The sequence below is a fragment of the Engystomops pustulosus genome, chromosome 2, assembly GCF_040894005.1.
Source record: "Engystomops pustulosus chromosome 2, aEngPut4.maternal, whole genome shotgun sequence".
Classification (NCBI taxonomy): domain Eukaryota; kingdom Metazoa; phylum Chordata; class Amphibia; order Anura; family Leptodactylidae; genus Engystomops; species Engystomops pustulosus.
This window is the reverse complement of record NC_092412.1, coordinates 21,133,542-21,160,602: the sequence shown is the minus strand read 5'-3', so window position 1 is coordinate 21,160,602 and position 27,061 is coordinate 21,133,542. Positions and strand designations below refer to the sequence as shown.

At 44.1% G+C, this 27,061-nt stretch overlaps 1 protein-coding gene across 3 annotated transcripts; it reads right to left on the bottom strand.

Moving 5' to 3' along the window:
- Positions 1-285: 285 nt before the first annotated feature.
- On the bottom strand, positions 286-24,642 carry TSKU (tsukushi, small leucine rich proteoglycan). 3 transcript variants are annotated; one of them, XM_072133934.1, is made up of 2 exons: positions 24,414-24,642; positions 286-1,516 (listed from the first exon to the last, which is right to left on the bottom strand). In XM_072133934.1, exons 1-2 carry the CDS (start codon positions 24,475-24,477, stop codon positions 453-455), a joined length of 1,128 nt encoding a protein of 375 aa, XP_071990035.1. In that variant the 5' UTR covers positions 24,478-24,642; the 3' UTR covers positions 286-452. The 3 variants fall into 3 exon arrangements, with proteins under 3 accessions (XP_071990035.1, XP_071990034.1, XP_071990036.1); XM_072133933.1 differs by lacking the exon at positions 24,414-24,642 and adding an exon at positions 24,148-24,378; XM_072133935.1 differs by lacking the exon at positions 24,414-24,642 and adding an exon at positions 22,154-22,305.
- Between the last annotated feature and the right edge of the window lie 2,419 nt (positions 24,643-27,061).

The following is a 27,061-nucleotide window of genomic DNA, read 5'->3' as shown; positions in this document are numbered from 1 at the left end:
AACAATGCATTAATGTCCCATCATTTTGTAGAATGTTACTGCCCTTTACATTCATTCCAAGAAAAAAAAAAAAAAAAAATTCTCACACAGCATAACACTCTTGCAAACCTTTAAAAAAAAACTTATTTTATTTTATTTGAATATAGCAAGTACAAAAACACAAAAAGAACACAAAAATAAAAACCATGAAAAAAGAAAAAAAAAAAAAAGATAAAATGGAAACTGGATCGGCATGAATTTTTTCTCTGAAATTCTGAACAAAAAAGAAAAAAAAAAAAATGTGCGTTTCTTCTCCTACCAAGAAGTCAAGTAAAATTGCTCATAAAAAATTATAAATAAATTATTAAACAATCAACTTTGCATTTTTTTTTTTTATCTTCCAAAAAAAGGCACATGAATCTACCAAAAAGGCAGCAATCCGTTTGAGAAATTGGAATGTTTTTTTTTATTTTTTACAAAACATCCTGTGCTGATACAGCACCTAGATTGTTTCGACAGACCAGAACTTCCCTGCGGACCAGACCGTTCTGTAGGTGGAATTGATCTTCTTTCATAGTCTTTATACAGTGGATGTGGTTTCCCCAGGTAATGCTCTTCATGGCCGGTAAGTGGTGAAGAGTATCCTTGGGTAAGGAACCTACCCCCGAATTTAACAAGTTCACCTCTTGCAAGGTCCTCAAGCCAAAGAAGACCTCCTCAGCTAGTGATACCAGATTGGGATTATTTGAGAGGTCAAGAACTTGGAGAGATGGTAATTCTCGAAAGCTCCGAGGAGCAATCTCCCTCAAATCGGCCATATTTCTCAGCGATAAATGGGTTAAACTTTTCAATCCCAAAAGGTCATTTTCCTCGATTTTAGAAATGGGATTGTTATCCATATTTAGAGACTGTAAAGAAAGTCCTTGAAGGCCTTGGACAGAACGTAGACCATTTCCCGACAAATTCAAGCTCCGGATATTTGGAAGAGGATTACTCGACCCCCTTGATACGACCCTGATCAAGTTGTTGGAGAGGTCGATGTTTATGGCTTTCCCGTTGGTTTGGGAGGTGAAGGCGCCAATTTTGATCTCTACTAGTTTGTTAAAACTTAGGTTCAGTTCTACAAGGGGTGAGTAAAAAAAGCTATGATCCGGAAGAGCCTCCAACCGGTTGTGGCTCAGATCCAATGACTCCAAGTATCTTAGTTTGGAGAAAGTTGTAGTGGACATTTTGACTATTTGGTTGTAACTCAAGTTGAGGTTGACCAATGTTGTGTATCCGGGGCCGGACAACACCGACTCATTAACATTTTCCAGTTTGTTTGAGGAAAGATCCAGGTAGGATGTATCCAGAGGAAGAGAGACCGGGACGATGTGGGATCCCACCCCACTGCAGTCCACTTTGGTCAGGCTAAAGCTGTCAAATAATCCAAAACTTTCAACTTCACAGGAACATCCCGGGAAACAAGGCTTGTTAGCGGCAACGAGGCTGGTGAGGAACAGCACACTGTACCAGGGAGACAACCCCATGGCTAAACCTGGAAAAAAGAAGAAAATATAATTATATACAGGAGATCCCCAGGTTATACCAGCTGTACATATATCATTATATACAGGAGATCCCCAGGTTATACCAGCTGTACATATATCATTATATACAGGAGATCCCCAGGTTATACCAGCTGTACATATATCATTATATACAGGAGATCCCCAGGTTATAGCGGCTGTACATATATCATTATATACAGGAGATCCCCAGGTTATAGCGGCTGTACATATATCATTATATACAGGAGATCCCCAGGTTATTCCAGCTGTACATATATCATTATATACAGGAGATCCCCAGGTTATACCAGCTGTACATATATCATTATATACAGGAGATCCCCAGGTTATACCAGCTGTATATATATCATTATATACAGGAGATCACCAGGTTATACCGGCTGTACATATATCATTATATACAGGAGATCACCAGGTTATACCGGCTGTACATATATCATTATATACAGGAGATCCCCAGGTTATACCGGCTGTACATATATCATTATATACAGGAGATCCCCAGGTTATACCGGCTGTACATATATCATTATATACAGGAGATCCCCAGGTTATACCGGCTGTACATATATCATTATATACAGGAGATCCCCAGGTTATACCAGCTGTACATATATCATTATATACAGGAGATTCCCAGGTTATACCGGCTGTACATATATCATTATATACAGGAGATCCCCAGGTTATACCAGCTGTACATATATCATTATATACAGGAGATCCCCAGGTTATACCAGCTGTACATATATCATTATATACAGGAGATCCCCAGGTTATACCAGCTGTACATATATCAGTATATACAGGAGATCCCCAGGTTATACCGGATGTACATTATCAGTATATACAGGAGATCCCCAGGTTATACCAGCTGTACATATATCATTATATACAGGAGATCCCCAGGTTATAGCGGCTGTACATATATCATTATATACAGGAGATCCCCAGGTTATAGCGGCTGTACATATATCAGTATATACACCTGAGATGCTTCTGGCTCTAGTCCCCACTATTACAGGTAATAGACTTTTCTATAATAGAAGCTTTTGGACAGAATCCCATCATTGATCATTACCGGTCCCTGAGTGTCCGATTATGGAGCGGGCACAGCATGCAGTACCATTTTTACCCACTATAATTGGCAGGATTTTATAAGAACGAGTAGCTCGGAGTTCTTTGTAATTTTCTGTCCTAGAAAGAGCCCATGTTTTATTATGGCACAGCGCTTGCGCCCAGCATGTGCCCCCATTACCCGTCTTTTCGGGACATCTCCTGCACTAGAAGTGTGAGGATTTAGCAATTACCGGAGGAACACAAAAGAACGGGGGCCCATTACCTGCCCAGACACTGCGGCTTTTATATTCCATACAATTCCTGGAAAATTTCCTAAACTCTACTTATGACGAAAACAGGTCCCTATATGTGGACCTGTACATTTGTGAGCACATAAACCAATCCCCTGCCCCATTATATTCTCTTATCTCCGACAAGGACCGTCCATTACAATTACACCGATTATAACCCTGGTCCTCCAGGAGTGCCCTATACACATTAGATGGATGTAGATCCAAAAAAAAAAAAGTTTTTTATATCAATATGGCCAAATATATTGTTTGGATATTTCGAGAAACCACATCATTAATAAACCCATTTCTGATTTCAAGCATAATTGCAAAATTGATTTCAAGAGCTCTGCAGGGGCGGGGTTAACACTGAAACTGGGAACTCCACCCCCGAGCTCCTAGAAGCTGCTTATTTTCATTTATAGAGATGGGGGGGTCCGCAAAATGGAAAGAGGAGTGGCACAGATAAATAAGTAGGGGGCGACAGAGAACAATGGTAAGGGAGGGGACAGAAAAATTGGGGCATCAAAGATGATTGGATGTAGAATGATAAGTGGGGAGCAACAGAGATCTGGGGCATATAGAGACATGATGATGCAACTTATGGTATGGATCTGCCCCAACATATTAGACAACTAAATAAAAGTGAAATTATTTTTAAAAAAACCCAAAATATATAACAAGATGCAGCAGGGAGGAGTCTTGTATTTTGGCGTTACGTTCTATGAGGTCTCCAAAGTTTGGTTTTTCGTGGGCTTAGATCATTATCTAGAGGCAAAGTCACATCTGTCCTTCATATGAGCAGAAAGCTGCAGAGCATTACACCCCCCCCCCCCCCCCCCATGTACAGTCTATTGTACCGCATTAAGAAAACTAACAAGAACTGTCGGAAATTATAGGTCACGCCGCAACAATTTCATTCTTTTGCCACCGGGGGAAACCTGTTCTGATCTAGAAGCGGATCACGCACGGCCAGATAAGGACCAAGGAGGCGATAATTGACGTGGAAACTGGTCCAGGCTGGATTCCACCTCTACTTTATAAGACATCCTGCAAGATTAACACCAGGGCTGTCCCCAGGGAGAAGAATTCCAGGAATGTCTACAAAGGTGCCGGAGCGACAGGTGAAAGCGGCAGAGGTTACATGATGTCAGGATAGAGATGAGGAATCTGGAAAGAAGCCACGGGAGATTAGAAGGATGGCCCCGGGCTATGGAGACTAAAATCTATACCGAAATTCTATCCCGAAGTCAGAAGCTGCTTGGACTACCCCCCACACACCCAAAATGGATGCGTGTCCTGCTTGGTGCCCAAATTTTCTTCTTGCTATGCTGCCGATCACCACCTCTTTACACAATGATTAATCTTTCGAAACATAAACCCCGCCCCCTGATGCATCAAAAAGCTAATTTGCATAAACCGTAAAAAAAAAAAATTAAAGTTTCAACTTCTAAAGATATTGTCCAAAAAGTTTTCTAATTAAAAGTTACATTTTGCCGACTCACAACTAGTCACCTCCAGAGCTGTATTCATAATTCCGATGTCACAAAAGAGCCATAAATTATCCGGATTTCTCATCAAAATGATCCGTAGATTTATACAATATGAAGACAGTAAGCAGTTTTTACTCCTTCCGTTAACAAGAAGATCATTGGATTTTCAGGGCGATGCAAAATTATGGACCAAAATTTTTTTTTTAAATTAAAATAACACTCCCCAAAAATGTAACAAATCTGCGCATTCTATAATATATTCTCTTTATGACCCGGGTGGTTAGTGAATATACGGGGCCTGTCACATAAGAGGAAGTTTGATAAAATGGCACCGCGCTAAATCAATAAACCTATTTCTCGTCTCTTCCTGCGAGCCAAAACTTTTGCTGCAAGGGAAAAAAAAAAATAAATTAAAAAATATATAGGAATTCATCACCCACCAGAGACTTCTTAAAGCACAACATCCTCAAAAAGTGGAAAAAAGTATGTGTTATCAGCCGATTGTCACCCTTTCCTACAGCTTTGAGAGCAACAAGTGGCTTTCAGGGGGTTGGGGGCGTGTCCTCACACTGCTGTGCTCTGTGCAGCCAGTTATAACTATTGTCCCTAGTGAGATGTGCAGTCATATAATTGTATACGTTGTTAGTAACAGCAGGACGGCGATATATAGATTTATATTCTAGGATCATAGCTCCTCCAAGTACACTGGGGGAGTTTCCTTACACTGCTGAGCTCTGTGCTCCCTGCAGTCAACATTTGGTATTGTCCTTGGAGAGATGTGTAATGAAACTTTTTTGAATGTTGTTTGTAGAAGCAGGACTGTGAAACTTTTAAAATCCAAGTCTGCAGCTCTGCAAGTGTTCTGAGCAGGTCTTTCAGCCTGAAGAGCTTTCTGCTCTCTGCGATGAACTGTTCCACTGCCCCTCCCCTCTGCTCTGAGTGACTGCTGTAGTAGTCCGGCTAGAGCTGTTACTAATGGAAGCACAATCCTTAACAATGCTTTATGTTTATGCCTATAGATACCATAACTGTACCCATTACACACTGATGATGTCATGTTCCATCTGATGATGTCATTCGGCACTGTACAGAGGAGAGTGTGCCATTGTGGAATATAAAAATCAATGTTGGGAGCTGCCGTTTGTCCTTCATGTACATGAGATAATAATGAACTATACGTTTTAGGGGAAAAAAAAAAAACTGGAGCTTATTTAGAAGTCCAAATGCGCCCCTGAAGCAAAGCCTTATGGGAGAACAGATGCAGGTAATGAGGACGCTGCCCGCAGCAGTAGTGCCGCCACATGCTCTTGTTTTCTCATTGCTGGTAAATTACAAATGTGCTTGTTTTAAAGAGGAAGCAGCAGCCCCGGAGGTGCGAACAGCTGAATCCTGCACTAATCCTGCTAATAGTGTAAATGGGAAGCGACACGTTACCACGAGAAGACAGGGGGCCTGTAGGATCTGGAGAATAGGAACGCTGGATAGTCACCCAACTCTCAGGACCTACAGATCACTAGGATGCGCACAGGAGAGGGCGCACACAGGAACTACAGATCACTAGGATGCGCACAGGAGAGGGCGCACACAGGACCTACAGATCACTAGGATGCGCACAGGAGAGGGCATACACAGGACCTACAGATCACTAGGATGCGCACAGGAGAGGGCGCACACAGGACCTACAGATCAATAGGATGCGCACAGGAGAGGGCGCACACAGGACCTACAGATCACTAGGATGCGCACAGGAGAGGGCGCACACAGGACCTACAGATCACTAGGATGCGCACAGGAGAGGGCGCACACAGGACCTACAGCTCACTAGGATGCGCACAGGAGAGGGCGCACACAGGACCTACAGATCACTAGGATGCGCACAGGAGAGGGCGCACACAGGACCTACAGATCACTAGGATGCGCACAGGAGAGGGCGCACACAGGACCTACAGATCACTAGGATGCGCACAGGAGAGGGCGCACACCGGACCTACAGATCACTAGGATGCGCACAGGAGAGGGCGCACACCGGACCTACAGATCACTAGAATGCACAGGAGAGGGCGCACACCGGACCTACAGATCACTAGGATGCACACAGGAGAGGGCGCACACAGGACCTACAGATCACTAGAATGCACAGGAGAGGGCGCACACTGGACCTACAGATCACTAGGATGCGCACAGGAGAGGGCGCACACAGGACCTACAGATCACTAGGATGCGCACAGGAGAGGGCGCACACAGGACCTACAGATCACTAGGATGCGCACAGGAGAGGGCGCACACAGGACCTACAGATCACTAGGATGCGCACAGGAGAGGGCGCACACAGGACCTACAGATCACTAGGATGCGCACAGGAGAGGGCGCACACAGGACCTACAGATCACTAGGATGCGCACAGGAGAGGGCGCACACAGGACCTACAGATCACTAGGATGCGCACAGGAGAGGGCGCACACAGGACCTACAGATCACTAGGATGCGCACAGGAGAGGGCGCACACAGGACCTACAGATCACTAGGATGCACAGAGAGGGGACACGGGACCTACAGATCACTAGGACAGTTCAGCCATAAATGGTCGGCTAACTTTGTCCAATCAAATGGGCCAGACATGGTCATCCAATACCGGCCCCACAGAAAGTTCTCCTATATCCCTTGTTAAACAAAATCAATGAACTAACACATCTGTGTCACTCAGTAGCTCACACCCATTACAATCCTAACACTTTACACAGCTGGCAGTTTGTTACAATGGGATCATCTCCCAGCAGATGCTCCAGACCACATCGCTCTCCTGCCTGGTTAGGGATCCGAAATAACATTACATTTTTTGGGACAACAACTTTAAATGTTTACTGCATTCTATGCAAAGGGTTAATTTCATCGGATTGCATTCTCCAATCACATCCAAAGCTGCTTTCTGAGTTCTGCTGGCTACCATTACTACTACTCACTGTTAAGGGTTTGCTACAATTGTAGCCAATCTAGTTAAAGGGAACCTGTCATCAGGAGCCCATTTTCTGACCCCCCACCCCACGTCCCCATAGGGAATAGTGTACACATTGCCAAAGAATTTTATAGAATTTTTTTCCAACTAATCTTTTTTCGGAAAACACCAGTTTTACTATAAAAAAAAACCTCTTTGGCAATGTGTACACTATTCCGTATGGGGAAGCCAGAGAATTGGCTCCTGATGACAGGTTCCCTTTAGTACTGAGCTCATCCCAGTGGATAACGAGGAGAGTCGGGGCCCCATAGCGAACTTTGGAATGGTGCCCCACTTACCCCTTAAAAAAAAAAATATATACATACAGTATATACACCAAATATACATAAATACAACATATACACACATACAGCATACTCATTTAGAGCATATACACATCACAAATACACACATACTGCATATTCACATCCAATACTCCAGATACCGGGGCCCCTTGACACTGTGGGCCCCATAGCGGCTGCTACCCCTGTAGTTACGCCCCTGGCTCATCCATCACTATTGCATGTGCCTTGCCCTGTCTGAGAGTTTGTTACATTGTATATCAGACAGAATTAGATACAAGAGAGATACAGAGTCTATTAGAAAGTTGTAGAACTTTTCATAAAAATCCCTTCAAGAGAAATTATTCAGCAAATTATTCCTGGAAAGAAGCCGCGCACGCTTGTCTTGGGAGGCAGGTGGAGAATCTGAGCTACGCCATGGGCAGCCGTACAGCTGGACACCCCAGGGCTCATGCAGGTGCGGAGCGCCATACAGTATGTCTTACTGCAGGGGATGGGGGACACATACAATCTCTACAAACCCCCTAATAACAAATCTGGAAAATGACTCATAAAATCCACTGATATTTTACTCCCATCACTACAAAAGCAGGATACGGAAAATCTACACATCGGAACAGAAGCTGGATGAAACTTTCCAGCCTTTAACATCCAAACATGTGGTGCAAAATCAGAAAGATTGGATTTTCTTTCCCGCAGGAACAGCGCCACTCTTGTGCTCAGGTTGGACCTGGTATTGCAACTCCTCTCTGGTGAAATCATTGAGCCCAAGCTGCCATAGACATTAGGCAATAAGATTGATATTCTAGGGCACATATCGGCTAAATTTCTAATTCTCAAGGTCATCCAATTTACAAACCCCATATACAACATTAAGGTTTTATTAAAGGGGGCTGCTCTATTTAAGGACCCTTTTCTATAAGTGGAGAGGATCTAAAAAAAATGAGTAGATTCCCCTTCTGGAGGACCCAACATGTCTATACCTTACACAGAAGGTCTAGTGATTTGATTAAGGATGATGTAATGAGTCTTTTCTCCTGCAGAGGCGCTGCAGGAAAGTGTAAAACTTACTAAATAGATTATAGCGGATCACCAGTGATTTCTGCAGCTAGGTGATCATTCAAATTAGAATGACTGTCCAATGTAGACATCCCCTTTAAGGCTGTGGAGGTCTTTTTAACAAATGGCTCCAATTAGAATCTTCCCCATGTCTTGTTTTCTATGTGACAGAAAGTAAAATTCATTTCCAGCTCTAAATTAATCCAGTTTGTAGTGTAATGACTTGGTCCGCAGCAATTAAAAAAAAAGTGCAAAAAGTTGCAAGTTTTTTTTTTTTTTTTTTTTTAAACACACTCAACTCTGCTGCATCTGTGCACAGAGACCTGGCTGTGCACTGGGCAAAGTTCATGCAGTAATGTGGGGAGGGAGAATCCAATCTGCGCCTGCAGATAACAAGACCCTGTTGTTTTATGGCCCAGGAACAAAAGGCAAAAGTGACAAACTTGTGAAAGTGGAAGGAGTCACTTAGATCCACTGTATGGAGGGAACAAAAGCCCCCTGTGTGAGGGAGAGGGGTGGGTGCTGGGTGACAAGGGGAGAGTCTAATTCTCTAACCCTGCACAGAATACAAATGATTCCTTCCTCTGTCTCCACCATCCACCCATCATTTATATCCATACAGATGGACCCCAAACCAAAAACAAGAAGAAAATAAACATGGAAATATTTATCTCTATAGAGGAGAAAAATTTTACATGTTTTTACATTTTTTTAGCTGATAAAGTAAAACAAACAAAAAAAAAAAAAAAGTAAAAAAAATGAGGATCTCATCATATATCTATATGTTAGTCTATGATGATGCTTCAGAATTCATAAAATGAAAGGCCAAAAATCTAAGAATTTGGACGCATTATCACAAATTAAAAAATAAGTTTGGTTTCATTATATTGGTTTGTAATTTAAAAAAAAAAAAAGCTAATAAAACGGCTAACCATCCAAAAAGTTTTTACTTAAAAAAAAAAAATTATATATATTATAATAAAAATATATTATATAATAAAAACTCAACTATTGGGATCCAACTGAAAGTGTCAAAATGTGAAGTTTAAAAATCAACCAATACAAATTATAACTAAAATTACAGAACATTTTTTTTTGGATACAAAGCATCTTGTTGACACTTGGGGCTAGTGTCCTAATGTGGCCCTGGATTATTAGTGCTTTAGAGAGGGGGGTGGGGGTGGAGGGGGGGGGGGAAAGGGTCTAAACTTTTTTTAAGGGAAAAAAAAAAAACAAGCTCTGTGCTGAAGACTCTTGGGGGATGGGGGATGGAATTTTAAGTTGGGATTCAGTACAAAGGGATGCCCAACAACTTGAGGTTAAAGCAGGCCAATGCAACATGGGAAAAATAGCCAGAACTTACATGTACCTCCCCCGCCAGGACAATCCTGTGCTTCCTTTCACCTTATCTGAGCGGCATCACTGTCACCCCAAATACACATGACATTGTTGCTAATGCCCTCCTGTTGCGGTTCAAAATTTTGGATGATTGGGGTGGGGTAGGGAGTAGTATTTCCAAAAACAGGTTAATCGCAGACATAGGGGGACATTTACTATGGCGTTTCCGCCAGTTTTGTGGCGCTCTCACCACATGTTCTGCTCTCAGACCTATTTATTAGCTGGCGGCGCCAGAAAAAATTACTTTTTCCGTCTGCTCCGACTCTTCTCCGAAAAGGGGCGTGGCTTTGGCGGAGTGGAAACTCAGACACAATTACTATGTGTCGCAGCCCTTTTTGGGCGCTGTAAACTGGCGGAAAGTAGACCAAAAGAAAAACTGGTCTAGCAGGGACTGTTGGACACATTTCTGGTGCTCGGGACAGATTTTGGTCCCAGGGACAGAAAATAGTCTCGGCGCCAGAAATGTCTCTGCACAGCTCCACAATATTATATGTGTATCTTCTTTCCCAGAGCAGGTCGGTAACAGAGCCAATGCAGACACCGACACTTTAAGTAAATGTCCCCCATAGTACCTTATATACTCGAGTATAAGCCTAGTTTTTCAGCACAAAAAATGTGCTGAAAAACCCAAACTCGGCTTATACTCGAGTCAAAAAAATAAATATATCTAAACTCACCTTTCCGGCGACCCCTGTATATCTTCTGTACGATCTGTCCGGCAGCGGCGGCAGGCTATATACACTGGGGCAGGGTCTGGCAGGCTATATACACTGGGGCAGGGTCTGGCAGGCTATATACACTGGGGCAGGGGCTGGCAGGCTATATACACTGGGGCAGGGGCTGGCAGGCTATATACACTGGGGCAGGGGCTGGCAGGCTATATACACTGGGGCAGGGGCTGGCAGGCTATATACACTGGGGCAGGGGCTGGCAGGCTATATACACTGGGGCAGGGGCTGGCAGGCTATATATACTGGGGCAGGGGCTGGCAGGCTATATACACTGGGGCAGGGGCTGGCAGGCTATATACACTGGGGCAGGGGCTGTGACCAATGCATTTCCCACCCTCGGCTTATACTCGAGTCAATAGGTTTTCCCAGTATTTTGTGGTAAAATTAGGGGCCTCATCTTATACTCGGGTCGGCTTATACTCGAGTATATACGGTATCTATTGAACCTCTGTAATGTGTTCTATTATCATGCAGCGCCTCCGCAGGGCAGGTTAAGCATTACACAGTGATTGTTAAAAATTGGGGTCCTCCAAGGAAAGTTTGACAAAACTTAACCAGATAATTCCTTTAAACTGGGCACAGAATTTGGAGTAATCCAGTTATGATATTAAAATTGAAACGCCAAATTAGAGAACTTTTTTTCAGTATTTTGGTGACAAATGTTGACTACCCATGTGAAAACTACAATGGCCGCCATATGGGTTGTCACTCAGCAATTCCAGGAACTTAGGAGGATTACTGGGATCAATCATTGCCTATGTGTAGTCATTTATAGTGACACAGCCATGCTACCGCTAGTAAATTTTTGGTGAAAGGGGCAGACACAACACCCGCCAGAGGGTCTTTTACACTTGAAGGATGTTCCCATTGACCACAATAGCAGAGACTATTCACTACGACTGCTCTATAGTCTCTGGAAACACTTTTACAAGTTGTTGCCCACCATAAAACAGGATCTTACATGCTGAACAGGGGCCATAAACAGCAGGGGCACTTAGTATTCCAGCCCACACTCTCCGTGCAGCACCGGGAGCCAAGACTGGGAGCTGCGAGACGCTCATGGATTGTATGAATGGGACAAGATTCAACATGACCCCCCAGTCTATGATAGACGCAGCTTACCACGTAGTGTCTACACGTGGACCCAGAGTTATAATAATGTGCAGTGTCCTGAGTACGGTGGAGGGAAGGGGAGCATTGGAAACCAATTGCAACTAATCCAATTCGCATCAAAATTCTAGAATTTTAGGATTCTGGGAAATTATCCCTTTGTGGTCACCAGCCCTTTCGCTAGGGATATCCAAGGGTATAATATATGAAGTGGTCACCGGACAAAGAGACAGGAAGACACTGCCAACAATGGATAATATTAGCTAGGTGTGGAAACCAAGTAATAAAGTCAAAAAAAATTTTGACAATGGACACTAATCTAAAGCGGAACTAAAAGGAATCACCTTACCGATTTCGGCACAGTTGGAATTTTTTCTCCAGACCCCACCGTTCCTGAGCAATCAAGGATTTTAAATTTTGGCACCCAATAGGCTAGTTAGGATCGCTACTGGCAGGTGGGTGGTGTCAGATTGTCTGCCCCACCCACCTGACAATAGAGAGCCTAATTAGCACATTGGATGCTAGAGTTAAAGAAACACTGATTGCTCAGCAATGGTGCCGTCTAGACAGAAAATTCCAATGGCATCAGAATTAGTGGAGTGACACCTATTAGAGGAGCCAAAAAGCTAGGAGGTTATGGAGGTGGTGAAATGCCTCTTTTACTCAGTATTGACTTAAAAGGGGGTCATCCCAAAACGGAAGAGGATCCAGCGAGTCAGTGACATCCATTACATGATTGATGCCATATGGGAAAATCAGGCCTCTTAGGGTGGTGGCACACGTGGTGTTTTGAACCCATTTTTAAGCCGTTTTAAGCAGTCTGTTAAAAAATGCATGCATTTTGACCGTTTTTCCAAATTATTTTAAGATAATTGGAAAACGGCCAAAAACCGGATAAGTTTTAAAAAACGCATGCACTTTTAACGGGTTACTTAAAAACGGGATCAAAATGTTTATGTGGCGATTTGAACCCGATTTTTGGGCCGGGTTTCAGCAGTCTGTTAAAAAAAAACGCAGCAGTTTTTTTTCCATTTTTGTCTGTTTTTCCCAATTATCATAGTTGGAGAAAAACAGACAAAAACAGAAAAACTGATGCGTTTAATGGATTGCTTAAAAAACGCGACATGTGCCACCACCCTTAGGCATGGTCACAGTGTAATAAAAAAACATTAAAGGGGTTGTCAATACAGCAATTTTTTTTTTTTTTTTTTTCTCCCACAAGGGGTTGGTTTGTAAGAAATATTTAAAAGTGAGCCACGGCACTGCCAAACGTTACAGTCTACGGGGTACAGGCTGAATACGTTATTATAGGCACAGCAGGATCCAAATCTATTCATTTCGCCTGTAAACGCCAAACCTGTTCCTGGCCACACCCCTTGCATGACATCACCCCCAACATAATGACGTCCTCCATGGCCGTCATCTACCCGTGTTGACATATTATTTTGGGATTATCGCACCCCTTCATGACTGACAGCTTGCCCCTGGCCATATGACAGCGCTCCTCCACATGACACACATTCAGCGAAGAAATATCTAGAGGCGATATGTGTCTGTAAATCACATAACGGTCACAAGATATTCTGTAATCTCATCCCTTATCATTTGGGAGGGGGTCTTGCATAAAACCCCAAACAATAGTCGCAATTTTAGGAGACCAGTAACCCACATCCTGTTACGGTCTCCTAAGATTGCGACTATCCCTTTAACCCTTGACTAAGAGCAGCCACAATGTGGCGAATGATTAACCGTAAAAATCGCATTTATAGAAATTGACGGGTATAAAGTACAAGCCGTGTACATTGCAGCCAATCGCAGCTTCCAGTTCCATAATTTTTTAAAGCTGCACTGTGCAAGGCCTCAGATTTCCCATAGTAACTAAGCAGAGCTTACATTTCTTAAAGGGGGCAGAGGATAGGCAACAACCCCTTTAAATGGTTCTGCTATCCTTAACCTGTGCTTTGTTGCTATGGGCAATAAAGTTCAGAGTCGGTTTCATTAATCTGCCCTAAATAGGGCCTAAATTAGACTTGTTGCCTTGGGCAACCAATCAGAGCCCAGTTGCCATCCTTTCAACTGCTCTGGGAAAATGAAAGCAGTGCTGTGATTGGTTGTTTGTGCATCCAGGCCATTTCAGTAGACAAAATGGTGGAAATCACCTGATATAGGTTTATGGAAAGCTTTCATTTGAAATAAATGAGGTCTAAAATCAGCGTGTACATGAGTGGATTCAGAAGGAATCCAAAATCTGGGGGCCTATGGCGATTTTGGTTGGGATTTCCCATTATGCAACAAAATAATTCTACATCAGCGATCACTGATGTATAATAGAAGTCTTATCGGGCAAAGTCATGTAGCCTCAGCATCTCACTCTGTGGAGAGCAACTCCATACGTTTGGCTGGGTGCAGAGGCGGCCATCTTGGAATATGCCATCCTTAGGCTGCGGTCACACGTGGCGTTTTGAAAACGTTTTTGGCCTGTTTTTAAGCAGTCTTTAAAAAACCACATTTACCAATTATCTTAATTAAAATGGATGAGTTTTCAAAAAAAAAGCATGCATTTTTTTTAACAAACTGCTTAAAAATGGCCCAAAAACGGGTTCAAAACGCCACGTGTGACCGCAGCCTTAGAGACAAACTTATCTCCATGTTTTTCTTGGGCATATTCAATGAAGTGGGGTACATAGTGGGTGGGACACATGAAAAAGGTTATTTCTGGGATATTTTTTGGGCAGTTCTCGGTGGTAGAAGCTAAAAGGTCGCTGTCCAATGAGAGCCATGTTTTACCTCCCATTTAGATGATGTCAGTCATGATTTGATGACCAAAACTCACATTTGGACAACTTTCCAACACCTCCTGATCCCTGTCCAACGACCAAAAACACTGCAGCCATAGCATAGAACAAACACCAGGAGAACATTTTTTGCCAAAACTCAAGGTCAGCAGTGATTAGTCAAAGTTGACTCTAGGACAATCCAATCCAATATCTGCCAGATCTGCTGTGTATACAACCAGTCAATCACATCCGAAAAATACAAATGGAGAATTTACCACCCCTGGGGGGCGAGATGTGAGCGGGGATAAGGAGAAGGAGACTTAAGGAGAGATAAGGAAGTGGTTGTCAGGTTCTTCTCAAATCTACAGCTGAAGGCCATGTTACACTGGAGGGGGACAGGTCAATGGGTGGAGGGATTGTGTTTAAGATAAAGCATAATGTAGAGATAATGGTATAAACCCGGCCTTAAAGGGGTTTACTCAACCATAAAACATATCAATTGGGGGGGAGGGGGGTGGGGGGTCACTAGAATGAGGGTTCATTGGCCCCATCTAAATAGAGAGAGGTGGTCTTTATGGAAGTTAATGGCTAATGTATGCCAATCATTTTTGAGAGTCCCATATAAATAGAGTGGGGTTTGGACCCACTGCAAATCTACAATCCCTGTACTGTAGATTGAGGTTAAAGGGGTTGTCCCATGAAAGATCCTTATGACCTATTCCCTGCATGGGGGACAAGTGTCATCCCGATGGAGGAAGACCACGGTAACCCCTGTGACCAGCCCTTCATTCATAGGGATGTAGGTGATCACCTTAATGGCAAGCCTACAGAAGGGAAATGAGCCCCATTCCCTGAATCTTTGAGGGTCTCAATGATTGGACCACCAGGGATCTGCAACTTATACAAGTGTAATGCATTTAAGCTCTATTGAAGGAGTCCTCCATCAAAACTCAAGCTCTACATTTCTTTCCCATATACTTTGAATATAAAATCATCACCATTTACAAGATCTCTGCTTGCTGTAGAACATTCTTAACTTTCAGAAGCTTAAATCTGCATTTACAAAACGTTCTACTGTTCTCACAGGTTGAAATAATATCGCTCTTCCATCATCTTTAGAAGATGCAATGTTACCTCAGTTTGAGTCTGAGGGCGCGTTCACACGTTGCGCTTTGGTTGCGTTTTCATTGCGTTTATAACAGCTGAGGAGAGTTGATTTGCCTAATTACATTACAGTTAACATTGTAAACGTGATGTTAACACATGCATTAACAATGCGTTAACACATGCGTTAACATTGCATTAACAAATGTAAATAGTCATGTAATTAGGCAAATCAACCTCATCTCAGCTGTTGTAATGCGTTTTAAACGTAATGAAAACGCAACCAAAGCGCAACGTGTGAGGTTTAGTGTGAACGTGCCCTAAAACCCAAAGTCCACAGTACCTTTATGTAACCAATTTTGGAGCATTATATTCCATATATTCAAAAAGAATTGCCTTTTCCATTAGGAAAAGATGAGTGGCCCCCCTTTGGTAACTTTCTTAGTGGTCTTCTTGGTTATGACCCAGCTTTTCTAGACTCCTGAAAGGCAGATCTGCTTGAGTAGGTTGCATAAAATGCTGTGTAATCAGAATGTGCTACAAAGGAAAGCAGGAGGGTAACATCTTTTGTATCCAGGATCAGCGTCGGTCTGGCCCGCCGGGGGGCCGGGGAATCCCCCGGTGGGCCCTGACTCCTGTCACCAGGGTCGGTCTGACACGTGGGCCCTGACTCCTGTCACTAGGGCAGGGGCCTCCGATCGGATGCAACGGAGGCCCCTGCCAGTGGCTGCAATAGTACTCGATGCGGCCGGAAACGGCCTCATCGAGTACTATCACTGACTGCAGCCGAAACACTTGAGTGCGAACGTCGCCGGGTACTTTCCGGCGCGCGCCGCACTCAGGCCCTAGATGATCGGCCGCGCAGTGACGTCAGCACGGCCACGCAGTGACCTCGTCACGCGGCCGCGTCGTGACGTCATCGTGCGGCCGCTCATCTCTCACAGCAGCACCAGGGACTGGAGACGCGGGTTCAGGTGAGTTGATTTTTTTTTTTTTTGCCTTAAAAAATTAAGGAGGGGAGGGGAGGGGAGGGGAGGGGAGGGGAGGGGTGGGGGGCCCTTAATTAAATATGGAGGGGAGTGGAGCGGAGCGGGAACACTTAAGAAATTATGGAGGGGAGGGGGGTTCCTTAAGAAATTATGGAGGGGAGGGGGGTTCCTTAATAAATTATGAAGGGGAGGGGGTGCCTTAATAAATTATGGAGGGTGGGGGCATGCCTCAATATATTATGGAGGGTGGGGGCATGCCTCAATATATTATGGAGGGGAAGGGGGACCCTTAATAAAATATGGAGGGGAGGGGGGGGGAGACCTTAATAAAATATGGAGGGGAGGGGGACCCTTAATAAATTATGGATGGGAGGGGGACCCTTAATAAATTATGGATGGGAGGGGGACCCTTAATAAATTATGGATGGGAGGGGGACCCTTAATAAATTATGGAGGGGAGGGGGACCCTTAATAAAATATGGAGGGGAGGGGGGTTCCTTAATAAATTATGGAGGGGAGGGGGTGCCTTAATAAATTATGGAGGGTGGGGGCATGCCTCAATATATTATGGAGGGGAGGGGGGACCCTTAATAAAGTATGGAGGGGAGAGGGGGGGAGACCTTAATAAAATATGGAGGGGAGGAGGCGCCCTTAATAAACTATGGAGTTGAGGGTGGGAGACCTTAATTAAAAATGAAGGGAAGGGGGTGCCTTAATAAATTATGGAGGGGAGGGGGGACCCTCAATAAATTATGGAGAGGAGGGGGTCCCTTAATAAAATATGGAGGGAGGGGGGTTCCTTAATAAAATATGGAGGGGGGCCCTTAATAAAATATGGATGGCGTGCAATGACAGTGTTCATTGGGAGCCTTAATAAAATATAGAGGGGGATGGCAGTGTGTATTGGGGGGCATATTAAAATCTGCAGGGGGCAAGGTGTATGACATTGTTTTATCCAGGTGACATTATACTGTAAGTAACTGTGGTATTTTTAGGGGCGCAGTGCGGGGGATCTGCTTCACAGAGCTGAACACATCTGCCAGAAAATTCTGCAACCAGATTTTACGACGATTCTGGTCGTGAAGGAGAAGACAAGTCACCTGTGAAGATCCTACTTCTTCCTGTGTCAGATCTGTATTGTAGGTCTTACCTTCTAAGGCTACATTCACACTACCATATGGGGGACGTATATACGGCCGATATACGTCCCCCATAGACGGCGCCCAACGGGAGCAGTACGGTGCAGCCCCACACCGCTCCGTAACCTGGAAAAAGATAGGACATGTCCTATCTTTCTCTGTAGTACGGCACTGTGCGCCATATGTTCCTATGGAGAGGAGCGGGGGTGAGCGGCGCTCACCTCCTCCTCCTCTCCCCGTGCGCTGCCGTTGCCCGCCATGCTACGGTACGGCGGGCAACGGCAGTGTGAATGCAGCCTAAGACAGCGCTCAGCTTATGTACTGTCATATCTATAGGGTCAGAGAGCCAGGTGTGACTTGTCTATGTGGTGCAGGGATGCCAGAGTAGGGTTATTGTCATCAGTTCTTGTAAAGGTTTTCAGCATTTCCTTATTGGAAGGTTGGTGGAGTGCGAACACTTACATCCCTAACCACAGCCCAACCACCAGCAGAAGCCCTGGATACCAGGGGTAATTCTTATACTATCCCTAACCATAGCCCAGCCACCAGCAGAAGCCCTGGATACCAGGGGTAATTCTTATACTATCCCTAACCATAGCCCAGCCACCAGCAGAAGCCCTGGATACCAGGGGTAATTCTTATACTATCCCTAACCATAGCCCAGCCACCAGCAGAAGCCCTGGATACCAGGGGTAATTCTTATACTATCCCTAACCATAGCCCAGCCACCAGCAGAAGCCCTGGATACCAGGGGTAATTCTTATACTATCCCTAACCACAGCCCAGCCACCAGCAGAAGCCCTGGATACCAGGGGTAATTCTTATACTATCCCTAACATTAATGCCCTGAGATAACGTCACCCCTGCAGCCCCTGTACACAAACCAAGAGCTGAGCACTAGCACTAGAGAGGGAGGGAAAAAGGGATTAGCTTATCCTTTACTTCACTGCCCCCGCTAGTGCTTAGAAATTCCCTCATCACAGAAATTTTCTATGTAGTAGTAGGTGGGCCCCCAAAATCAATTTCACTGGTGGGCCCCAGGTACCCCAGTCCGACCCTGTCCAGGATCATTCTTTTAGCAGTCTGGAAAAGCTGGGTTTTTACAAGACAGAACAAGTCCCAAACAATGTTAAACAGGATTTTATGGTGATGTCTACACTAGGAGCTGTGGTCCCATCCCCCACCAACTCCCTTTTTTTTGTGGTCACTGCTGTCCAGAACAGATGAAAAGCAAATTTTTGGGGAATATTGTAATTCTAGGAATATCCTCTGGGGATCACAGCTGTGGGAGAAGGGAATGAGGCGGAGAACAAGCCTAGAAAACAGAGGGACGGGGGTGTGCAGACTTGTGCAAGGGGGAAATTAACGGTTCATCATCAAGAAACTGCCTTAATTGAGGACGAAAGTTATGGAAACATTGGTGTTTACTCAGCTGTGAGTACAGCTGAGGTTTTGCTACATTGTATCCATTATAATACACCAAAAAATAGAAAACCCATTAGGTATGGGCATATAAACAAAATACCTTAGGGTAAAATAGGATATTACCAAAAAAAAGGGTTCGAAAGAACACAGAAACAAATAATAACCGTATATATACTTTATTTCAATCAAAATAGATGTTAAAAACCAAACATAATACAGCATACATGAACGGACACAAATGATATAAAATTGTGTGTATACCACATAACGGTAGTAACTAGCCAGTACAAATTATAACACACTATATAAGAATAATGAGTGCACAGAAAGATGGGACAATGCCCAAAAGTAAGTAAACTAAGAGTGTACGCTCTTAGTTTACTTACTTTTGGGCATTGTCCCATCTTTCTGTGCACTCATTATTCTTATATAGTGTGTTATAATTTGATTGAAATAAAGTATATTTATGGTTATTATTTGTTTCTGTGTTCTTTCGAACCCTTTTTTTTGGTAATATTGTATCCATTATATTCAACCTTTGCAATCCAGTACTTGGCTATTCTAGGTTCTATTTTAGCAGCGGCTTACCTCCGAAGTCATGGTAAGCCAACATATAAGAACATTCCCTGACACATTGTAACAAATCCACAGCTGCATGATCAGGACTAGATCATGCAATTTTTGATTTTGTTCTGTATTTTCGCAGTGGTTTGAGATGTTTTAGAACTACAAGAGTAAGCATTTTGGCAATTGTAACCCCCATAAACTAATCAGCTGCTAGGCGTCCGTTCATAATGCGACGCTAGCGCACAGGGGGCATTACTTGGCCCGAACGCACACGTTTTTGCAGGGAAAGCCGTTTCTCTGAAAACGCATGTGCGTTATGAACGGAAAACTGATTCAAACCAACCAAACACATGGTTAGGGTGCGGCCACACGCTGCATTTCCAAGCGCAGTGGGCCGTGCCTGGCCCAATCTCATTAGGGCTTCCAGTGAAACGCGTTTGCCCCGAGTTACGCCACCATTGTGCTAGCGCTGCGCTTGTAAATGCAGCGCTAGCGCAGCATCTGACCCTACCCCAAGCATGTAAGAACACCCTGTGTGATTTGGTCCGTTTTTAAGCAGTCTGTTAAAAAAAAAACGCATCAGTTTTTTAAAAATGCATACTTTTTTGAAAACGCATATGTTTTTGGACAGGTTTTACCAATTATCTTAATTAAAAATGGTCAAAAACAGATTTTAACGCATGCGTTTTTTTAACAGACTGCTTAAAAACGGACCAAAAATGGGTTCAAAACGCAATGTATGGCATCACCCTAATGCTGCAGTCAGGCCGCGGTCACACCACCTGCTAGGCGTCCGTTCATAACGTTAACAGGGAAACGCATGCGATTGATAAACCGATCGCATGCGCCCCCTGTGCGCTAGCGTCGCGTTATAAACAGATGCCTAGCGGATTGTGTGACCGCGGCCTCAGACTGTAAGTTCACATGTGCCATTGCATTACGTGTTTTGCTGCATTTGTAAAAGCACTCGCGTTCCACTTAAACGCATGCGTTTGGCCTTTGCGTTGGATTTTTAAAAAGCACGCAAACTTCTATGTTGGGTTTTAATGCTTTTGTTTTCCCATAACTTTTTGATCAAAGTTTCAATTTTAAATGCATTTTTTCAAAAGGTGCAAATAAGGATTATAAAAATGCATTTCTAAAAACTGGTCTCTTTCTGCGACAAAAACGCAAAACAAAGTGTGAACGTGGCCTGAAATTGCTGTGGAGCGCTGAACCATTTTGCTACCATCTACTAAAATAATCCACCCAGGACCACCAAGACAGCTCCTTACAAGCTGGAATCACTTATGATACGCCCATACACTGTATAGACATATTTAGATTGTAAGCTCCTGAGAACAGGGTGCAAATATTAGAAGTGCCTTTCAATACTGCAACTATAACCAATGCTTTCTAGTAAACCATATATAGATGTAGCAGAGCCCATACAGCTGTTCACCACAGCTTCAGCATTGCTACATCTGTGTTATTAGCACATCATTTCATTGAGCCCATCCAATTTTTTCCAGATCTCCAAGATTCTACTTTGGAAAGTTTTGGAGCGGGTTTTATCACATACTAGCTGGGCAGCTGTGGGCAGCCAGCGGGCAGCAGCAAGAGAGGAGGAGGAGGAAGGGGGGCTCTCAGAGTAACTACTGATCATATTACTTGCAGCCGTGGCAATTTCAACTCCACTCAAGAAATGGGAAGAAAAAAAAAAAAAAACTGAAAAAAGTAACCACAAGGGTTCTTCCTATACACACTCCCAGAATGGGGTCATAAGGCAAAACTCCCACTTTATACAAACTGTGGTCTATGATTGTCAGCTTTGGGGCCCAGTTACATCTTTGATCATCCCAGAAATTGAAAAAAAAAACAAAAAAACCCCCAATAAAACAAAAAACATCCGCGTCCTTGGAGTGACCCCCCACCCAAACCACAAAGATGGCAACATAATATAATCAGACCACAAATATAGCAGTCTAACCCCATCCCCACCTATGGCCTTATGGGTAGATTTTAACAAAGTTACTTGGTCATATAGAACTTTTCAAACTTAAATTGATTCTTTTAGTATTATAAAAATACACTCAGCAGATTTGGTTCCCATGTTAGAGGATCCCTTTAAGTGGTTAAGAAGTGTCGCTCATCTCCAAAGCAAACAAAAATCAGCATCACCCTCTAACCTGCTAGTCTATAGGAAGCGTCCAAAGGACCCCAAATTCTGTTGCTGGTTCTTCTAGTCGAAAATTTACACTGAAATCAAGGATCAGATTCCCTTTTTACTTGTAGTTGGTGGAGATTGTGTATTGTAATTAATCATTTATAGGACCTGGAGTTAATTGGAAACAAAGAGTAAATATTGGAGCAAGGGGTCAGGGTCCTCCCCCTCACAGCCCTGGGGTGGTCCTGTCCATATGAAAGATCTTTTAAAGGAAACCTACCACTTAGTATGGCAGGGGTAAGCTGTAAGTACCGAGCACCAGCTCAGGGTGAGCTGGTGCCGGTACTTACTTTCGTTAGTGTTAAAACCGCGGTATCGCGGTTTTAACACTTTTTAAACTTTAGGGCAGAAGGGGCTTCGGCGCTGCGCGCGACCGTGCGCGCGCAACATCTCCGCTATTTCCTATGGAGGCGCGCGCACGATCGTGCGCACGCAGCGCCGAAGTGTCTTCTGCCCTAAAGTTTAAAAAGTGTTAAAACCGCGATACCGCGGTTTTAACACTAACGAAAGTAAGTACCGGCACCAGCTCACCCTGAGCTGGTGCTCGGTACTTACAGCTTACCCCTGCCATACTAAGTGGTAGGTTTCCTTTAAAAGCAATTGAATTTGAATGGCAACAAATGGAAACAAAGTTACAAGTGATATTTACAAACAATGAACATAGGAAGATCAATGGGTCCTGTCTGCTGGGCAGGGGGGATGTGTATTGTGATGAGAGAGCACAGCCTAGCTGGATGTACAGGGTGCAATCTATGGCCATGTGCTGTAGAAGGGGTTAAATACAGTGTATAGGAAGCTGGAAGAGCCAGGGGTGAATGTGCAGAAGACTGAAGTGCAATGGAGCCAAGTGAGATGTGATGGGTTAAATGCAATGTATATGAAGCTTCCATTATGGTACATGAAATCAGACAAGAAGCATTAGCAACACAGTATAAGAGTGGTCACATAAGTTTGTGCCCCCCCCCCCCCCTTCCATACAGTATATAAGGGAGAGAACTTTGCATATAGTTGTGTGTGGCATTAATGGTTTACTTTAAGGTCGGAGGAAGAGACCATTAGAAATGGTAAATCCAAATTATGGAAGAGCTTGAGGGCGCATTCACACAAGGAAACGTAATGATCACCGGGGGGGGGGGGGGCTTGGATTGTGTCTCAAAACGCAATGTGTGAACTCTTCCACAGGGCGCGTTCACACGGTGCGTTGTGTTGCCTTTTTTGATGCATTCACAAGGCTTCAAACTTGATAACATGTTGAAGTAACATTGCATTTACTAAAATGCAACGTTACTTCAACATGTGATCAAGGCTGAAGCCTTTTGAATGCATCAAAAAAGGCAACACAACGCACCGTGTGAACGCGCCCTGTGGAAGAGTTCACACATTGCGTTTTGAGACACAATCCAAGCCCCCCCCCCCCCCCCCCCCCCGGTGATCATTACGTTTCCTTGTGTGAACGCAACCTTAGAGATAGTCACGTATGGCATCAATGGGTTAATCAAATGAATAGGCAATAGAGATAGTAAGTAATTTATTGTATAGAAAGTCAGCAATAGAAAAATGGTGAGGCCATGTGTGTGGTAATAAGGGGTTAATCCAATATATACGAGGACTATACAGATATAAAATGCTGGTAAATCAGTGCATACAAAACCCATGTCCCCTACACAGGGGCTGTATGCAATGCACTTGCAAATGAGTAAGTACAACCAGGATGGATACAAAAGTAATTGATGAAAGGGTTAATATAATGAATAACAAGCCAAAAAAGGAAAGTCACCCGTGGGGATGATTAGAGGGTTAATACAAGACACTGAAGTTAGCACAGCCATCATTTTCGATTAGGGTCTAGGAGGGAGATATGAAAAGTTAGTGACCCCCCCCCCTGATTGTTTAGGGTTCATACAATGTATAACAAGCTATACATCAAGGAGTTAATACAACACATAGGATACTTGCATTGAAAGTTAGCAGAGCCCTGTGTGGCCGGTACTACAAGGGTTAATACAAAGTAGAAGAAGAGTTTGGGAAGCAGATCCATGTGAGGGGTTAATCCACGCTCCAGAGGACTGGGGTGAGTGCAGCCATGCTGGGAGTATATTCCAATGTATAGGAAGTTAGTGCAGCCTTGCTACTGCTGGGATCCGGTGCAATGTGTCAGAGGCTTGCAGGGAAGGGCTGGCTGAAGCTTGTAGTCCTCCTGCAGATCCATAGTGGCCACTTACCTGCACTGATCCTTCTCATCAGGGGCAAGAGGTGACAATCCTGGCTCATCCTGTGTCTGCACATGTGGCTTTCATTTATAATCCCCAGTGAGTGTGAGTGCTGGCTGCTGCACTCAGCTCTGCATTCTGCCCCTCACTAGTGGAGTGCTGCTGCCTGCCTGTGCCTGCAACTGAGGGAGCGTCTGCAAAGAGCAGGGCAGCACGGAGGCGCACACACTCCCAGGCACCGTCACCGGGGGGCGGGGGAGATTAACCCTTCACTGGCAGGATGTTTTACGCCCTGAAATCTTATGGAAAGAAGAAGAAAGTTTCATCTTCATCAACTAATGAACTAATAAAAACTCCTTTTATTTTTTGTTTCCCCCCCCCCAAATTTTAATTCCATTGTGTTTTATTAAGCCATAGCTGCAACCATGGATGGTGGTTCACATTTCTGGGGTCCCTATGCAAAGTTATTTTGGGAAGGGTGGAGGGGGGCAACAATCAGGACTGTTACTGATATGTGTCCACAATTAAAAATTGAATTTGTTTATTCTAGAAACATATAAAGCACTTCAGGTTATACAGTAGCGCCCCCATTATAGCTGCTGCGACACAGTAATGACATAGGGTCCCCCCATACTAGAGCCAGATACACAGCCATTCATGTAATACTATAGGGTCCCCCATAATAGAGCCAGATACACAGCCATCCATGTAATAACTTAGGGTCCCCCATAATAGAGCCAGATACACAGTCATCCATGTAATAACTTAGGGTCCCCCATAATAGAGCCAGATACACAGCCATCCATGTAATACTATAGGGTCCCCCATAATAGAGCCAGATACACAGTCATCCATGTAATAACTTAGGGTCCCCCATAATAGAGCCAGATACACAGCCATCCATGTAATACTATAGGGTCCCCATAATAGAGCCAGATACACAGTCATCCATGTAATAACATAGAGCCCCCCATACTAGAGCCAGATACACAGCCATCCATGTAATACCATAGGGTCCCCCATACTAGAGCCAGATACACAGCCATCCATGTAATACCATAGGGTCCCCCATAATAGAGCCAGATACACAGTCATCCATGTAATAACATAGGGCCCCCCATAATAGAGCCAGATACACAGCCATCCATGTAATACCATAGGGTCCCCCATAATAGAGCCAGATACACAGCCATCCATGTAATACCATAGGGTCCCCCATAATAGAGCCAGATACACAGCCATCCATGTAATAACATAGAGCCCCCCATACTAGAGCCAGATACACAGCCATCCATGTAATACTATAGGGTCCCCCATAATAGAGCCAGATACACAGCCATCCATGTAATACTGTAGGGTCCCCCATAATAGAGCCAGATACACAGCCATCCATGTAATAACATAGGGTCCCCCATAATAGAGCCAGATACACAGCCATCCATGTAATAACATAGAGCCCCCCATACTAGAGCCAGATACACAGCCATCCATGTAATACTATAGGGTCCCCCATAATAGAGCCAGATACACAGCCATCCATGTAATACTGTAGGGTCCCCCATAATAGAGCCAGATACACAGCCATCCATGTAATAACATAGGGTCCCCCATAATAGAGCCAGATACACAGTCATCTATGTAATACTATAGGGTCCCCCATAATAGAGCCAGATACACAGCCATCCATGTAATACTATAGGGTCCCCCATAATAGAGCCAGATACACAGCCATCCATGTAATACTATAGAGCCCCCCATACTAGAGCCAGATACACAGTCATCCATGTAATAACATAGAGCCCCCCATACTAGAGCCAGATACACAGCCATCCATGTAATAACATAGAGCCCCCCATACTAGAGCCAGATACACAGCCATCCATGTAATAACATAGAGCCCCCCATACTAGAGCCAGATACACAGCCATCCATGTAATAACATAGAGCCCCCCATACTAGAGCCAGATACACAGCCATCCATGTAATAACATAGAGCCCCCCATACTAGAGCCAGATACACGGCCATCCATGTAATGCCATAGGGTCCCCCATACTAGAGCCAGATACACAGCCATCCATGTAATAACATAGGGCCCCCCATAATAGAGCAAGATACACAGCCATCCATGTAATACCATAGGGTCCCCCATAATAGAGCCAGATACACAGCCATCCATGTAATAACATAGGGCCCCCCATAATAGAGCCAGATACACAGCCATCCATGTAATACTATAGGGTCCCCCATAATAGAGCCAGATACACAGCCATCCATGTAATAACATAGGGTCCCCCATACTAGAGCCAGATACACAGCCATCCATGTAATAACATAGGGTCCCCCATAATAGAGCCAGATACACAGCCATCCATGTAATAACATAGGGTCCCCCATACTAGAGCCAGATACACAGCCATCCATGTAATAACATAGGGCCCCCATAATAGAGCCAGATACACAGCCATCCATGTAATACCATAGGGTCCCCCATAATAGAGCCAGATGCACAGTCATCCATGTAATAACATAGGGTCCCCCATAATAGAGCCAGATACACAGTCATCCATGTAATAACATAGGGTCCCCCATAATAGAGCCAGATACACAGCCATCCATGTAATAACATAGGGTCCCCATAATAGAGCCAGATACACAGCCA